The sequence below is a fragment of the Mauremys mutica genome, chromosome 2, assembly GCF_020497125.1.
Source record: "Mauremys mutica isolate MM-2020 ecotype Southern chromosome 2, ASM2049712v1, whole genome shotgun sequence".
Taxonomy (NCBI): Eukaryota; Metazoa; Chordata; order Testudines; family Geoemydidae; genus Mauremys; species Mauremys mutica.
Genome location: NC_059073.1, coordinates 41,459,632 through 41,474,366, shown reverse-complemented (window position 1 = coordinate 41,474,366; position 14,735 = coordinate 41,459,632). Strand labels below are relative to the sequence as shown.

Sequence of the window (14,735 nt, the reverse complement as noted above, 5' to 3'; positions counted from 1 at the left end):
AGTACAGATCTCTGACTTTTCTCCACTTATTTCAATTAGGCAGTAGGTACTCATCAGGAGATTCTTCCTGATAAGCCACCATTGGACGGGTTATCATTTTGACCTTGATAGAATCTTTTCAGGTGCCTACATTTAGAACTGACTTAAGTTTTAAATTGTCATCCATTTTTACAAGTTGGATTTGAAGAAGGAAGCCAGTTTCCTCATGTACAGTGGAATGATAATGAATAAATACTCTTCATTGCCTTATGTGGCACCACAGATTATATTTTCCTTATGCTTTCATAAGAACTCTTCCAACAGCACTGAATTTTTCATGGGCCTTTCTGTTTGTGGAGGTAGATAAAGTAAAATACCTTTGTCACCTGTCTGGTATTCCTTAGGTGAGGATTGCTTGGTGTAATTAGCTTTGTCTCCCTTTCCTGACCTTTGTAGGTTTAACTGGAACAAGGAAAAACCTGCCACCAAATGTTGCTTTAACTGAGAAATGTACTTCTTAATCTTTGAAGCAGAGGTTCAGATTCTAGTGTTTGTCTGATACGAATCTGATAAGATATTTCTATTCTTCTCTCATTGATAAGTTCAGAAGTCATAAAACCTGTTTGATGTGGATTGAACAGCCCAAAGACCTTATATGCAATGTATAACTTTTGTTTAATCCCCAGTTAATTCCCAGTTTTTTACACACATCTGCTGGTTTATCTGGCTCTGTACTCTAAGGTTTAGGTCTCTGTTTGAAAACCTGATTCATCAATACAAAAGCTTTGGTGTGAGCTATGTCATTTCCTTGGTGTGGGAATACATTTTACCCATTTAGAAAACAGATGAGTAACTGTAGCCATTTCCTTAATCCCTCTCTTGGTCTGTAGAATGGGCCTAAAAAGTAAAATTGTAAGTCTGACCACTGAAAAATAAACTTCTCTGGACTTTAGAGAACCTCTGAAATTTGCTTTGGTGGATTATAATGTACAGGAAGCGAGACGCTTTCACATAGTGATTTCCACAGTTAAAATGCATGGACCAATATGCTATTTGCTTCCACGACTGGTAGATAACTGTGATTTCTGGATGACTTCTACACAAGCCATCATGCCATTTTAGACTTGATTCTGACTCGTGGACGAATTGGTTGCAATTCTCAAGACTGAAGGCAGTTTGGGTGATCATGAAATGATAGCTTTCATGATTCTAAGGAAAAGAAGATGTGAGAGCCACAGAAAAAGGAAAAAATACTTTAAAAAGGCAGGCGTTAGTGACCTCAGAGAGTGGGTAGTTAAGGTTCCATGGGAAGAAAATCAAAGGGAGAAAAGTTCAAGAGAGCTACCCATCATGGTATTTGTCCATCATATTGATGTAAACAAGCAGTCCTTTAAAAGGATTGAACCATTGTTTTGCCGTATTATGATTTATAATTTCTTTATTATCCTTACGGTCTTTCTGATTTGGAAATAAAGTATTTGTAGAGTGCTTTATATGCCTGTAAAGCTTAGAAATGACTTTGTTCTTGTAGTTGTGGCTTCACTAGCTCTGAGTCTGGTTTATCTCTAGCCAAAGTAATACCTTTGCCTTTGTCAGTTGTGCCTGAAGGAGTGGTGTCAGAGTAATCTGATTTGTAGCATAAGAAAACTCTTCTAGTAATTCCTATGTTTGCAGTATTTATGCTATTTACAATTCATTTAGTTATAGAAAATCCCCATGGAATTCTACTGTCATTGCCAATGTGATCACATCCAATTGAATAAGAGTGACTGCTTTATTCTAGTAAGTAGTTGGGTTACATTAAAAAAAACACCTCTGATAAATTGTTGCAATCAGGTTTTTGTTTGTTACTTTGGAGTCCTGGAACCCCAATGTTCCTCCAGATGGGAAGGTAAAACAAGAAGTTGTTTTGATTAGACTTGGAATCTGCAAGTAAAATAAAATCAATAATGACTAACCTTTAAAATCAATTGCTGCACATATTGACATTTTGATTTTGTAACATTGCAGATTACATTTCTGAGATTTCTCTGACTTACAGAAGGAAAGATAGAATGCCCAGAGATGGGATTACACTCTGTCAAAACACTCACTGGATACTTTCCCCTCAAATGGAACAAAGTCATGCCATATTGGTGTTATTCCTATACCAATTTCACTCAGTGCCAAGATGGTAATAGTTTTAGGGGTGTTTTTCTGTAGCAAAACAAAAGCAATTGTTCCAGAAAAGTCAAGGAAATTTGCAACACTTTCTAGTTGTAGTCCAAACTGAACATTTTCATTGGTGTAAAGTGCCATTTGGTAAAAAGAACTTTGTCTTCCGTCGAGCGCTTCTGGGGGGATCCTCCTGGACAAATATATGCCTGGCTCTCCGGGCTTCAAAAAGTGCCTCAGTTGCAAGGAATCTATCCCAGTGGCTGATGGACACTCGCAGTGAGTTCGCTGCCTGGAACAGAAACACATTCCACAGAAGTGTGGTTTGTGTCAGCAGCTGAAGCCCAGATCCAGGAAGGACAGAGAACTGAGACTTAAACTCCTACTCATGGAGTCAGCCCTTCAACCTCCAGAGTCCCTGTAGGAGCCCTCACTTAGCTCACTCCCTTAGAAGTGGAAGTTGCAAAGAGAGACACCTACGAGCCACTCATTTAAGGCCTGTAAGAAAAGGTCTATGCGTCCTCATAGCGAGCTCTGATTGAGCCAAAAACAATCCCCGGCTTGGTCTGTATCATCAGTAACAATGACACTGAAGCGATCTAAATTTGGTACCCAGGGCACAAGCAGTACCAAACCATCAGGGCAAGTTGGAATGCCTAAAGACCTGATGGGCGCAAGCAAACAAGCATCGGTACTGCAGGGGTGTAAAATCCACCCCAGGGGAAAGGCTCCATTGGTACGGTCATCAACATCAGTACCAATGATGGTACATCAGGCACCGATGCACCCTGCTATCAGGTCTGTGTCTCCGACACTGTCGGTATAAGTCTCTTGGCATCAACAGCCTCCGCTGGTACTGACGCCCTCTGCACTGACGGATCTTTCGGTGTCCGACACACTAGACTCTCCTTTGCTCAGTACTGGGGCTCTGGTACCAAGTTCACCCAGCGCCCTTGGCTCACTGATGACCTCCTGCCATGCACCACCCTTTTTGTCATTGGAATCAGAAAGTGAGCAAAAGAACCTAGCTTCCCAATGCTCTTCTCACCTGCCATACAGAGCCCAGTTTCACTATGGACACCAGGCATACCACCCCTCTGACCCGCAGCCTCCCTCGTTTGGGCAACCATGGTACCAACCACCAGACCCCTTCCCATCACAATGGCCATACTGGGACCCTGGCAGACCCAAAGGCAACAGGCCTCCATCACTGCTAGTATGGCCTGCCAACAGCTGAGGAAGTGCCCTCCTTCAGCCGCTGCCTCAAGGGCCTCTGAACAGCCTGAGTAGCAAGGGAAGTAGAGTAGGTAGTCACTCCTCCAGCCCACTTATCATCATCATCACCACCAGATGAGAAAGTGATGCCCTTTCTGCCATCTATGGCAGGTGACTTTAAACTGTTCCAGGACTTGGTACAGAGGGTGGCAGACGCATTCCAAATACATTTACAAGAGGTGTCTGAGTCGCGCCACAAGGTGATGGACATTCTACATTCCTCCACCTCCTCTAGAGTGGCCCTCCCTATTAATGAGGCTCTACTGGACCCCACCAAGGTGTGTCCAACCAACTTGTAAGAAGGCGGACAAGAAATATTATGTGCCAGAAAAGCGCACGGAATTCCTGTTCTCTCACACGCCTCCAAATTCATTCATTGTATATGCAGATAATTCTAAAGGCTGCCAACACCACTTTAAGTCTACCCCTTATGACGAGAACTGCAAGCGCCTAGACCTGTTTGGCAGGAAGGCCTACTCCTCATCCATTTTTCAATTCAGAGTGGTGAACTATCAAGCCTAGTGGCCTATGTGATGCTTAGTTCTTTTATTGAACAGCTCTCCGATTCTCACAAGGACCGATTTAAAGCCTTGGTTAATGCGGGCCATCTGGTAGCAAAAACATCTCTCCAGTTTGCACTTGATGCAGCTGACACGGCAGCACATTCTATTTCACCTGCCACTGTGATGAGATGGGCTTCATGGTTTCATCTCTCTGGCTTCCCCAAGGAGGTCCAAATGATGGTGGAGGACTTCCCCTTTGAGGGGACTAAATTATTTACTGAAAAGACTAATCCCTCCCTCTGCACATTAAAAGATTTGAAGGCCACTCTTCAATCCCTTGGGATCAATACACCTGGATACAAAAGGAAGTACAGCCCTCAGCCACCATTCAAGCCTCACTCACAATACTCACTCATCTCAATATACATCTGTAGCGGGTTGGTTACCCGCTCCTGCCCTGTGGGGCTTGAAACAGCTCAGGAGAGGGCTGTGGCTGGGGCAAGAAGCCTAGGCTGATTGGGGGGAAGTAGGCTCAGCTGGGGCCATGCCCCAATCAGGCCCAGCTGGCACCTATAAAAGGCTGTGAGCCAGAGGCCCAGGCAGTCTCCCTCTGCCTGTAGAGGGAGAAGGGCCTGACTGCAAGGTGCCAAGCAGGGAACCTAGATTGGAGCAGGGCTGGGGAAAGGCCAAGGGAGCCGGGGAGCTCCGGCCTAGGAAAGCCCCAGGCTACAGGTCTGGTAAGTCCTATTAGGTACTGGGTTGCAGGGGGCAGCCCATAGGTAGGCGGAGGCAGCAGATCCGAACCCCCTTTGCCTATCATGAGTGGCTTACACTGCAGTCCGCCCCAGTGAGCCGGGGCTAGAAGGGGACTGGCAGTAGCCTAACATTGAGGCAAAGTGGGGATAGTGAGTGGGGGTTCCCCTGGGAGAGGGAGACCCTGAGGCTGTGAGGGGTTACTGCCAGAGGGGCAGCACCCCAGGTAAAAGGGGCACCAGGTCCTGGGAGGGACATGGGCCAGTGATAAGACAGATCATTGGCCTGCAGGGGGCGCTCTGGGATGCTGGAAGAGCTCATTCCCATGGATGACCAGCAGGAGGCGCCACGGGTGTAAGTCTACATCGCTACACCATCTCAATATACACCGAGATTGTATGAACCTTAGAGGAAGAAGCCCAGGTTCTCCAGACAAAAGATGTCGGGATCTTAGCGAATTTCCTCTCAGCCCTCCACCTCCAAAAGACCATGTTGATGGATTGGTCGAGGTGCCCATAGAGCACTCTCCTCATTTCATGCTGAAAAACCACACTGATTTTTTTAGAGATTGTCTCTCCCCATTCCGCAGCACCTGGTAACGGATAACCTCCAAATAATGGGTGGTGGATATCATTCAAGATGGCTACTCCATCCTTTTATCCCTCCCCCTCCCCCAAATACCCTTCCCCATTTCTCTTCAGGGACCCTTCTCACAAGAGTTTGTTACATCAGGAGATAAACCACCTCCTCAGTGTAGGAGCCATAGAGCCAGTGCCTGCACATCTAAGGAGCAGAGGCTTCTAAATTAGGGGTCTAAATTAGCTATTACCACTCAAGAAAGAGATCTTGGAGTCATTGTGGATAGTTCTCTGAAAACATCTACTTAACATGCAGCGATAGTCAAAAAAGCAAACAGAATGTTTGGAATCAGAGGGGTAGCCGTGTTAGTCTGGTTCTGTAGAAGCAGCAAAGAATCCTGTGGCACCTTATAGACTAACAGACGTTTTGCAGCATGAGCTTTCGTGGGTGAATACCCACTTCTTCGGATGAATACCCACTTCTTCTTGCATCCGAAGAAGTGGGTATTCACCCACGAAAGCTCATGCTGCAAAACGTCTGTTAGTCTATAAGGTGCCACAGGATTCTTTGCTGCTTCTACAGAATGTTTGGAATTATTCAGAAAGGGATAGATAATAAGAAAATATCATATTGCCTCTGCATAAATCCATGGTATGCCCACATCTTGAATACTGCGTTCAGATATGTTCCCCCCATCTCAAAAAAGATATATTGGAATTGGAAAGGTTCAGAAAAGGGCAACAAAAATGATTAGGGGTATGGAATGGCTTCTGTGTGAGGAGAGATTAATAAGACTGGGACTTTTCAGCATGGAAAAGAGACGACTAAGGGGGAATATGATAAAGGTGTATAAAATCATGACTGGTGTAGAGAAAGTAAATAAGGAAGTGCTATTTACTCCTTCTCATAACATCAGGACTAGGATTCACCAAATGAAATTAATAGGCAGCGGGTTTAAAACAAGCAAAAGGAAGTATTTCTTCACACAACACACAATCAACCTATGGGACTCTTTGCCAGAAGATGTTGTGAAGGCCAAGAATTCTCAACAACATTTGCACAGTTCCAGTTGTTTTTAATTTCTTGTTGGTGCCATGCAAACATTCTTCCTGGCCAGTCAGTTTGCATAAAATCTTTCTAAAATTGTAACATTCTTTTTCACTGACCTGAGTGGCTTCCAAATTTAATGGCAATTTTGAATCGAAACATTTATAGCCATAGGATATCCAATTCATATCCAGACTTTGAAATCATAAAGACATCATGCAATAGTGTCTGCAGCGTTGCCAGCATCAAGCATTTAAAAATAATGAGTTGGGCCCAAAAACATCATGAGATTACAATAAATTTGTGGTTCTTTTCATTTCCCTTTTCGTTTTTCTGCCTTTAAAATACACTTTAGTCACATTTTCAAACTTTTCTCCACAACCATATGAGACGGGGTGCTATTTGTAGCACCCTAGTTACTGAGGTTGCTGCAGCACTGGGAAGACTGCAAACTTAATTGAAGTCAATTAACCAGTTTCTGCTGGGGGTTACAGAGACTTGGGTGGCAGTTGCTGGGTTAATCAGGGAATTGGCTCAGTGGTTGGAAGGTTATATTGGTGAAGAATTGAGAAGTAAAGAGAAGGGCTCAGAGAGTGAATTGTGGGAAGGAGAGAGAGCTGTGTGAATGTATTTGTCCTGCTGTATACCTGTGGTTCTGTCTGTTATGCTTTGAAACTGAAGATTAAAAAGCACATGTGGTGAAAGGGAAACAGCCTGCATGTGTTTGTGGCTAGGAGACCGCAAGAACAGGCTAGGCAGCAGTATTCACAGGGTAGGTGAAGGGATGGGCTGTGACACCATGAAAGCTGGAAACTAACTTTATTTTAATGACCACTCTGAGTATCTTATATGATCAGTTGACTTCAGAAGCCGAGGCCTTAAGAAAAGCATCAAATATTGCAGGAATTGGAAACACTGTGTTTATTTTGGTCTCAGATTCACTGGCAAAACTGACAGCTATCTCTTGTTCACAGTGAGAACTTCATGCATGTTAAAAAACAACAGCAGCAAACATGCACACACACAACTGGGAAGAGAAAGATTTGTCCCGCTATTTTCTGTGCTATCTGGTTACATCTGCATTTAGCTGAGACTTTACAATGTATTTTGAAATGGAAGTCTCTGCACTTTCAAGTGTTAAAATTAATGGCAATGGATTTTTCAAGCATGTTTGCAAAAAGCTTTTCCTTTTAGTCAGGTTTCCAAACTGGTGGATCAAGAGGGGGCAGGTCCCTTCTGTGAAGAGGGGTATAGAAGCAAGGAAAAGAACAGGGGGATTAGTCCCAGGCTTATGAGAACTGCAGTTTGGAGAAGCAACACTTCTGTCTGAATGTAGTAATTGATTTTAGTGGAGCACATGAATATTCTAGATCAGAGGTGGGCAAACTACGGCCCGCGGACCACATCCAGCCCGTGGGACTCTTCTGCCCGGCCCCTGAGCTCCTGGCCCAGGAGCTTAGCCCCTGGCCCCTCCCCCGCTGTTCCCCCATCCTCGCAACCTCAGCTCAGGGCGCAATGCTTTGGGCAGCGGAGCTGTGAGCTCCTGAGGCAGAGCCTGGCCTGAGCCGGTGCTCTGTGCTGCGTGGTGGTTTGGCTGGCTCCAGCCAGGCGGCACAGCTGTAGTGCTGCCAGCCACCAGTGCTCCAGGCAGCGCGGTAAGGGGGCAGGGGAGTTTGGGGTGGTGGTCAAGGGGCGGGGATGTGTATAGGGGGCAGGGTGGTTAGAGGGCAGGGAACAGGGGTTGAATGGAGACAGGGGCCCTGAGGGGGGGCAGTCAGGAAGGAGAGGGGGGCTTGGATGGGGAGGCGGGGGGCAGTCAGGGACAGGGATTCTGGGGGCGGTCAGGGAGAAGGGGTGGTTGGATGGGGCAGGGGTCCCGGCAGGGCAGTCAGGAATGAGAGAAGGAGTTAGATGGGGCAGCGGGGGGAAGTCAGGGGCAGGAGTTCTGGGGGCTGTCAGGGCACAGGGAGCGGGGGGTGGATGGGGCAGGGGTCTTGGGGGGGGGCATCAAGGAATGTGGGGGTTGGATGGGGCAGGAGTCCAGGGGGGCCATCAAGGGGCAAGAAGCAGGGGGGGTCGGATAGGAGGCGGGGCCAGGCCACGCCTAGCTGTTTGGAGAGGCACGGCTTCCCATAACCGGCCCTCCATACAATTTTCGAAACCTGATGTGGCCCTCAGGCCAAAAAGTTTGCCTGCCCCTTTCTAGATGATAGGATACTCCTCTAAAATCTCATTGGGAGACAGTAGGTACTTGGTCTATGTCCTGTGCTCCATATAGAAGGGGGAAATAGTATGGGTAAGTCTAGAAAAGAAGCTCCCCTCTGTCTGATCAACCATCATGCAAACAGGTTTTTCAATGTGGCTTTCATTTGTTTTGCTCTTTCTCAGAGAGCACTCATCTTTGTGGCCTTGTCTGTCAAGTCTTTACAATTTTAGGGAAGGAACAGAGTTTGTTGATGCAACAGAAGCTAAATACTTCCCATAGGTGAGCACTTTTATCATAAGGACAAACCAATCAAGAAACTCATCATGCTCTCAGCCAGCATTTTGAGGAGCAAATACAAAACAAGTATATTCTGACTGCCTTTGCTTCATATTAGGGAGATAATGCATGCTATGGGGAGGGGGAGGAGAGGAAAAAGGAGAAAACTCTTATTTAACACTTCTGTCCTGCATAACCATCAAAATAGTGGTGGTTATGAGTTAATTAGATAGTGTGTGCACCCTTCCACAGTAATAAAACAGTTAGTGGTCTGTCCAGTGCTTTAAGACTTTAACTCCTTAATAATCATGTGGTTGTTAGTATTGTCTTTTTGTACTGTTGTAGGTGCTAGAAGCCACAGTCAAGGATCGTGCCAGACATTATATATACATATTACAAAAAGACAAATGAAATCACTTAAATGTGCAAGAATATTGCAGGTTTCTTCATGAGCGATGGCAATATTAACAGGGCGGCAACCAGAGAAGAAGAAGGAAAAGGGGGGGAAATAGGTTCCTGTCCTGTCAGATATGGATGGATTTTTGTGATGTTAGTTGAAGCTGAATATTTCCTCAGGCAGACAAAGTCCCGTGCTTCACTGAAGATCAGGCTGGAAAGTACTGTTTGTTGGTTGAAATTTACTCTTCTTTCCTGGTGGCAGGAACCAGCTAAGAAAGCATCAGCCAAACAGGCAAACACCAAATCTAAAAGACATTAAGGGATATTATTAAAACCTTATTGGCCTGACACCCAATAAGTTTTGTACCCATTAAACCCACAACTTAAAAAGAAAAGTAAGAAGAGCAAAGGAGAGAATAGGCATTGAAACTCCAGTGAAAAAAAATCAACCACAAGCTGAGGAAATCCTTTCGATTTTTATAACTGTATAGTCAATGGAAAATTATCCAGGTTGTTATGACATTTATTTCCAATAGTGTCTTAACCCAATCTTATCTTGTAAACAAATCATCCTTAAACACAGTCAACAGTCCTCAAAACAAGGTTCCCCACATTAATTATTTTCTCCTTAGTATGACTTTGAGTAAGTATTTTTGGCTTTTCTAAAAGTTCCAGGATAAAAGTCCAGAGTGCAGCGGTCTTAAATCTATAGGTTGGTCATGTCAGTTGGACACATTTGCTGACATTGTCCACAAATGTCCCTGCATCTGCCACTCTGACCAGCTGTGTGGTCTTCCCCATGGCAGCAGTGCCAAAATACGGATATATTCAAGTTACCCCTGGTTCTGCTTCCATGAGTCTCCTAGTGCATCTGTTATGGCAGTGTGAGGAACCATAGATGCCCAAGGCACTGCTGCCTCATCCCAGCAGGCAGAAGTGCTATGGGGGAACTCCATCTGTATGGGCATACATATTGGGATCTACTCCTGCAGCCCCCCTGCAAAGCACAGCCCCACTGTCACATCTCTTCCTCCTCTATTCCCTCATAGACCTAATCAAACCTCTCTTCCCTTCACAAAGCCCAGATTTCACCCTCTGTTATGCACATATACACTATCTTTCCCACCTCCACCCCAGAGCTCCCTGTTGGCCAGTGTTGATCCACCAGGGGTTTTGTGAAGAGAAGAGCTAATGAGGCAGGCTAGTGGTGTTGTAAAATGGAAGTAAGTGATAGAACTTGACAGTTTCATCATATAATCCGGGCAAAACTCCATTAGGTTTTCCTGAATAGGGGGACTAATTCTTCATGTGTCTAATTTTAAATATTCAAAAATGGCTTATGTCCAAGACATTATCAGAATGTGTGTGTGTGTGTGTGTGTGTGTTTGAAGTTTGGCGGTCTATAGTAGTTCAACTAGAAGAACCTTCAGAGGTGTGATGAAAATAGGAAAATTCAAAAGGAGAGGGTGTCTTATGTATAATTTTCCCCTTGCAAATTTAACAAAGACTTTGTCCAGAAAATACATCGAAAATTCAGTTGTCTTGTGGAGAATTATTGACCTACATTTGGAGACTAATTTCAGTCTAAAGAGATGAAAGACAGGGTTATCCATTCTGTGTTAAGAGCAAATCTCAAGGCACCATTAATTATGGAGTTGTTACCAATGCTTCCATAATCTGTGGTCCTTTTGCATTTTAAAAAGTATTTTTTTTAAATTAACTGATATTTTGTCTTGAAAAAAATCCATCATATTGTATGTGGTGTAGATTTGACCATGTTTCTTATAGTGTTGCCAACTAATTGAATAGTACTGATTAAGTAATCGTATATTCTCTGAAGGTAATTATCTTATTGTGTAAGTGCCAGGAGGACAGGTATTATTTATTAACTTTGCTACTCAATAGAGCGATAAAATACTAATTTAGTGCCACACTGGAAGGCGGTTTACAAATGATCAGTGTATAAGCATATTATATACAGTATATGACCTGTGATAGTATTTTAGACATTCATGTGAAGTATTTCTAAATTATTATGTAATCTGATTGTTCATTGAGCCTTTTCAGTTAGTATTTCTCTTTTTCTAGGCTGATTCTGTACAAGGTGGTGATGATTCTCCATTCTCAGACTCTGTTACCTTGGAGCAAACAACAAGTAACATTGGAATATCAAGTGGACGTGTTAGCTTGTGGATGCAATGGATGTTGCCAAAAATTACTATAAAGCTGTTTGCACCAGATCCTGGAAGTAAAGGCACAGGTATGGTACATAGAATTATCTATTTTAATTTAGTACTTTAAGTGTGTAGTTATTTTAAGATAAAACCAATTGCTATTTATAGCATGTATTCATGAATTAAAACCTCTGATAATTATAAAAAGATGCACGTTTTTGTCCAGTGTTTTAAGATACTGCAATATGCTGTCATGCAGGGGATCAGACTTCAACATTGTCCTTTGCACCTGGATTGGCAGAGATTGGGAGCATTGTAACGGCAGTCTTGGGGCTTGGTCTTAGCCCACAAAGTGTTTTTTTTTTTAATTTGAAAACAATTTGTTCACTTCTTTTGACTTATGCACGTATGAAAAACTGTATATTTTTTTTCTCATGTGAAGTTATTCTCTTGTTTTTCCCACTCAGAGACTTCAGAAAAAGGTGGCTATTAAAATTTAATTTGGCACATGGCTCATCCTCAAAAGGAATAGGACTATACTAAATCTGAATTAAAAGTTTATTAGTCATTTTAAATGATACAGGACAAAAGTTTGTGCATCAGCAGTGTACATGTTTTAGTAAGTTTTACTTGTGATGGTATGTGCCCAACTGTGAGCCGCTATACACAATTTTGCATTTTTCTATCAACATTTAAAAATTGTGTTGATTTTTAAATGACATTGGGACTGGAGTCCCAGTGGGGGCCAGCTAAGATCACTCAATTAGGGTGAACTGCAAAGAAAGGGGAAGACAAATCCCCATAAAGCTGGTGGATATTCCACTACTTAGATTTACCAAACCAGCATAAAGCAGCTTCTTTATTACCTAACTGGTTATTCAGAAGTCCAAACAACACAGTTCCCTTAAAGTGATCCAGCCTCAGGCTTCTATCCAGGTACCCACGTCAAATATGATGAACATTTCTGTAAATCTTATTTCATCATATAAAATAAAAGGTTCTACCAATCCCAAAGGATGGGACACATTACCTCCCAGGTTAGTGAATGTTTCAGATCTTACCCAAATACACTCTACAGCCAATTCTTATTAACTAAACTAAAATTTATTTAAAAAAAAACAAAAAACCACAGAGAGAGTATGGTTAAAAGATCAGTATACATACAGACATGAGTTCAATTCATTTAGGTGCATAGTCATAGCAGAGATGGTGAGCTTCGCAGTTGCAAAGAGTTCTTTCAGAAATAGTTCATAGGTTATAGTCCAATGTCCAAATATCATATTCAGGTCGTACCAGCATGACTGGGACCTCAGTCTTGTGACTCAAACTTCCCCTGATGAAGCCTACGTAGATCTGAGATGACAGAATCAGAACCCAAAGATCTTTTATACAATTTCATGTCCTCTTTGACAAGTTGGGATTTCCTCGGGGAACAAAAAGTCATTAGGATGACTTTGAAGGAGGTCAATCACCGGAACTTAGCTACAGAATTAACATAAGGCAATTTGCTTGTTCCTCCACCATTCACAGTACATTTCAAAGAGAGATGAATACCGAGATATCCTGTGTTTACAATTCATTTAAATACTAGGATGTCCTTTTGATCTCTGAACTATCAGAATACTGCATAGACAGGGACTATTGATTACATTGTCCACCCTACTCATACATATGTAAATACACAAAAACATAAACGTTATCTCCCCACAAGTCTTTTGAGGGTTATTTATTTTGCAGGATGTTTAACCCTTTTTAGCCATGCGTCACAGACATAAATTTAACATCTATAATATTTTAAAAATAAGAAGGAATTTAATATGTTTCAGGTTACTTTATGTTGAAAATAAAAATATGGTTTAATGGCAGGTGGTACACAATTCTCTTCTTATTAACGTTTTTATTTGGGAAATACCACTTTTGCACTAATACTATTTATAAATAACTCATCACGCAGATTTTGTAAATCACTTATTATTGTATGAACTTAAATACATATTTTTCTTAGGATGCACACTTGACATCCTTGTTAACAAAATATACTGGTGCCCTGTTTTAGAAAATGAAGAAACTAATCTATCTGATTAAAGTTAATTTACAAAGAAATGTAGCAGAACATTTGACAGCAGAAACTTAACAGGAAACAAATCTGAAAATTCAGTAGATATGATGATGATAAAAAAAACTTGGCATTTGTAATGCACTTTGAAAATGAAAAGCATTTTCTACTGATATTATCTAAATGACCGCCATCACCACGATGGTTGTTAGGTAAGTATTATTATGTAGTCAAGTATCAGAGGGGTAGCCGTGTTAGTCTGGATCTGTAAAAGCAGCAAAGAGCCCTGTGGCACCTTATAGACTAACAGACGTATTGGAGCATGAGCTTTCGTGGGTGAATACCCACTTTGTCGGATGCATGATATCCATCCGACGAAGTGGGTATTCACCCACGAAAGCTCATGCTCCAATACATCTGTTAGTCTATAAGGTGCCACAGGACTATTATTATGTACAGTTTTTATAAACAAGGATACCCGAGCAAAGAGGTTAGGTTAGGCAAAGAGGTTGTCCAAGCCCTAAAAGTATTGTTTCTGCCAGAGCTGGGATTATTGCTCAAGAATTCCTAGCTCTCAGTCATGTTCTTACATCTCTAAATGAAGTCTCTTTTGTGCTGTTGTTTAATTTGAATATATCTGTCCCAATGGTGGGCAAGCCACATCCGGCCCTCCAGATGCTTTAATCTGGCCCTCGAGCTCCCGCTGGGAATTGGGGTCCGGGGCTTACTCCGCTCTGGCGCTCCAGCCAGGGAGTGGGTTCGGGGTCTTGCTCCACTACACACGTCTCCCAGAAGCAGGGGCATGTCCCCACTCTGGCTCCTACGCATAGGGGCAGCCAGAAGACTCCGCACGCTGCCCCCGCCCCAAGCACTGCCCCTGCAGCTCCCATTGGCTGGCGACTGCAGTCAATGGGAGCTGAAGGGGCAGTGCCTGCAGACAGGACTGTGCGCAGAGCTGCCTGGCCACATCTCCGTGTAGGAGCCAGAGGGGGGACATGCCGCTGTTTCTGGGATCTGCTTGAGGTAAGCGCCGACCAGAGCCTGCCCCCCTGAACCTCTCCCATGCCCCAACCCCTACCCCAGGCCTGATCCCCCTCCCATGCTCCAAACCCTTTGGTCACAGCCCAGAGGACCCTCCTGCACCCCAAACCCCTCATCCCCATTCCCACCCCAGAGCCCGCACCCTCCGCCAGAGCCCTCTTGCCCTCCAGCCCCCAATTTTGTGAGCATTCATGGCCCGCCATACAATTTCCATACCTAGATGTGGCCCTCAGGCCAAAAAGTTTACCCACCCCGATCTAGCTTGTTTAATGGTAGCTAAGGCTATAGAGAAA

The 14,735-nt window shown here is 43.5% G+C and overlaps 1 protein-coding gene across 1 annotated transcript in view; it reads left to right on the top strand.

The window, feature by feature from the left end:
* Window positions 1-14,735, top strand: part of VPS13B (vacuolar protein sorting 13 homolog B) — a 902,514-nt gene that overhangs the window by 571,619 nt on the left and 316,160 nt on the right. Inside the window, exon 26 of the mRNA XM_045002958.1 lies at window positions 11,260-11,431. Within this exon, the coding sequence (XP_044858893.1) occupies window positions 11,260-11,431 (172 nt within the window). The remainder of the gene's footprint in view (window positions 1-11,259; window positions 11,432-14,735) is intronic.